Consider the following 3,394-nt stretch of genomic DNA (forward strand, 5'->3'; position numbering starts at 1 on the left):
GGGTTTCTCTGTGTAGCCCTGGCTGTCCTGGAACTCACTCTGTAGACCAGGCTGGCCTCGAACTCAGAAATCTGCCTGCCTCTGCCTCCCAAGTGCTGGAATTAAAGGCGTGCGCCACCACTGCCCGACTTAAATATATTTTCAACATAATGGTTCTTAAAATATTGCTTATAGAACAGGTCTATAAAAACTAAAGTTTTTCCTGGGTGTGGTAGTGCACACTTCACTCTCAGCACTAGAGAGACAGGCAGAGGCAGAGGCAGGGGCAGGCGGATATTTGTGATTTTTTTTTTTTAGGCCAGCTTACTCTACAGAGTGAGTTCCAGACCAGCCGGAAGTACACAGCGAGACCCTGTCCAAAACAAAAACCCAAAACATTAAGGTTTTCAGAATACTAGTAAATGGATCATTATTTTACTAGATCCGCAGTATTTTGATTATTAACTTTTTCGGAACATCTTTATTAACTGAGTTACTGACCAGAAGCACCTGACACTGCAGATATTTTGGGTGGCACTCTTTGGTCTGGGCTGCTAGTGACACTCGGGGGGGTGGGGTGGGGGGTGGGGGGAATGCAGAATGCAGCTGAATATCTACAGTGCGTAGGGCGTTAGTGTGGTCAAAGGACACAAAAGATTCTTGTTTTTTATTTTTAAAGAATACTTGTGTTTATGTGTATGAGTGTTTGCCTGCATGTGTGTCTGTACACCATGTGCACGCACGCCTGATACCTGCAAAAGTCAGAAGGAGGCATCAGATGCCCTGGAACTGGAGTTACAGATGGTTAGAAGCCACCACATGGGTGCTGGGAATCAAACCTGGATCCTCTAAGAGCAGCCAGTGCTCTGAACTGCTGAGCCATCACTTCAACCCCTTGTTTCTAATTTTTGGCTGTCCTTGAACTCATAGTCCTCCTGCCTCAGCCTCCAAAGTGCCGGGTGGGGCTCCAGGCATAAGTCACACCTCTCCATCGCTTATATTAAAATCGTGGTCTTCCTGTCTCAGGAAAGCTACTAGTTTGCAGATGCCCTGGATTCTCCCTCTTAGGAGCTCTGCTCGTGTTGGCGCGTGGGTTCCTGGGTTCCTCACTCCTGTTCTTAGCTGCTCTGCCCATGTCGGTGTGTGGGTCCCTGGGTTCCTGCCCGTGTCGGCGCGTCAGCCCCTGGGTTCCTGCCCGTGTGGGCGCGTCAGCCCCGGGGTTCCTGCCTGTGTAGGCGCATTGGCTCCTGGGTTCCTGCCCGTGTGGGCGCGTCGGCTCCTGGGCTCCTCCTGCTCTGCTTCTGAGTTCTCAGCCTTAGTGCCAAGGCTCGGATCTGATGGAAGAGGGCTCCATGCCCTCCCTCAGTTCTCCCAACACCATGCGATTCTCCACCAGACACTTGACAGGCTGCTCTGTGATTCCACTCTGTTCTGTCTACAAGGACCTAAGGCCAGGCGAGGACTCTGTCCTACAACACCACACCGCCCCAGATCCAGACAGCAGCCGTGATGACAGACTGGTTACAGATGGTTTCGTATGCCTGCCTCAGGTTCAGTGAGCACAGCTCACAACCAGGGGTGGAGACAGAATTTGATTAAAATAACACTGTATGAAGTTCTCAAAAATATTTTTAAAATGTATTTCTGGAGAGAGAGACAGAGACAGAGAGACATACACCTACGCGGAGGTCAGAGGACAGCTTGTAGGAGTCAGTTCTCTTCCAACATTTGGGTCCCAGGGATAGAACTCGGGTTGTTGGTCTTGGTGGCGAGCACCTTTATCTGGGGAGTCAGCCATATTGCCAGCCCTGGGTTGGTTTCTAAAGACTGCAAGATCCTATTGTGGATCTACTGAATTCAGATACCCAGAGCATAACACCAGGGGAATTCTCCCTCCTTCCCCATTTCCTGTCCCCCACCCCACCCCTGACACACTGGCATCTCTGGGTTCTGATATCCAGGCATCTCTTTAGAACACTGACCACAAAGGCAGCCCTCACTTGTTATCAGCCCCTTGGTCCATGGAGACCTGTTCCAGAACCTCCAATGGCTGGCTGAAACTTCAGGTAGTATCTAACTGACTGGTTTTTTTCCCTCAAGACATATTGCCTGTGATAATTAAGCAAAGTCAAAGGCTAACAGCAATAGCTGATAATAAACTGAAGCAGTTGCTGCAATATCCTGTAATAAAGTCCTCTGACTGGGTTTCAAGACAAGACACTAATGTTTGTGGACTCTGAGCACAGGTTAACAAAGCCATTGAGTTGAAATGATGCAGAGATGGGTGTAAAGATCGAGAAGAAAGGGCATGGTGGTTACGTGTTCCTCTCCCATGACAGAAACTTTGAGGACATGAGACAGCCACAGTTACTGGGCCAGCAGTTGAGTCCCTCAAAATATAGTACACTCAAGTAGGTTTCTGCTCAGCCAAGAAGCTGTCCTCCACTGTATAAATAAGATCGTCCTGTCTAGTCTCGATGGCAGCCACTGTGGGCCGTTCAGGTGAGGGCAGGTGTAGATGCACGCTTGCCCATAGCTTTGCCGTGTTGGGATCTAATATGGGGCCTGGCATCTGGTACGCAAGTGCTGTGCCTCTGAGTGTAGTGTCCAGTCCGTCTGCATATATCGATACTATAGAAAGGCCAGAGTTCAGCCACGCGTCCCTGAGGCTCACCTTTCCTCACCTGTCACGTGGGAAATGGAGAGCCGCTTTACAGGGTCACTGGCCATGAGATTCGTTGATAGGGAACAAGCTTTGTCTTATACGGGTGCAAACTCATGCACCTGCACAGGGGAAAACAGGATCATGGAAACAAGACGAATGGGCTTGAAAGGTGCACGGGCCAACACTTTCCGTTTGCAGGTTTAGCTTAGGAACCGGAGAGGAGCCGTTACTTCACAAATCATTAGAGTTGGAATTTTAAACAGTTCTTGCAAATAAAAGTAAAGAAATTGTAGCCTTCACATTTAGTTCTGCAAACATTTTGCAATGAGCAGAGACTGTCCCTGTTCTCAAGGAGACCTACCAGGAGGGAAACAAATATGGTCTTGGGCTGGCGAGATTGCCTAGTGGTTAGAGCACTGGCTCCTCTTGCAGAGGACCTGGGTCCAGTTCCCATCCCCACTATCCCCGTGGTGGCTCACGACCATCTGGAACTCCAGTTCCAGGAAGTGTAGCACCCTCTTCTGGCCTCCATGAGCACTGTATGCAAATGGTGCACAGGCCTTCTCTGGAACTGCTGCAGAGCAAGCACACTTGGTTTAGGAGACAGGGCAGTCACACACTTAGAAATCTCTTTAAAAATACATTGGAAAGCCGGGCAGTGGTGGCACACGCCTTTAATCCCAGCACTTGGGAGGCAGAGGCAGGTGGATTTCTGAGTTCGAGGCCAGCCTGGTCTACAAAGTGAGTTCC

The 3,394-nt window shown here is 49.7% G+C and overlaps 1 protein-coding gene across 1 annotated transcript in view; it reads left to right on the plus strand.

The window, feature by feature from the left end:
* Positions 1-1,214, plus strand: part of Pomp (proteasome maturation protein) — a 16,692-nt gene extending 15,478 nt beyond the window's left edge. Inside the window, exon 6 of the mRNA XM_029533526.1 lies at positions 1,102-1,214. Coding sequence (XP_029389386.1) covers positions 1,102-1,214 — 113 coding nt within the window. The remainder of the gene's footprint in view (positions 1-1,101) is intronic.
* The last annotated feature ends 2,180 nt before the right edge of the window (positions 1,215-3,394 follow it).

This window comes from Mus pahari, chromosome 23 (assembly GCF_900095145.1).
Source record: "Mus pahari chromosome 23, PAHARI_EIJ_v1.1, whole genome shotgun sequence".
Lineage (NCBI taxonomy): Eukaryota > Metazoa > Chordata > Mammalia > Rodentia > Muridae > Mus > Mus pahari.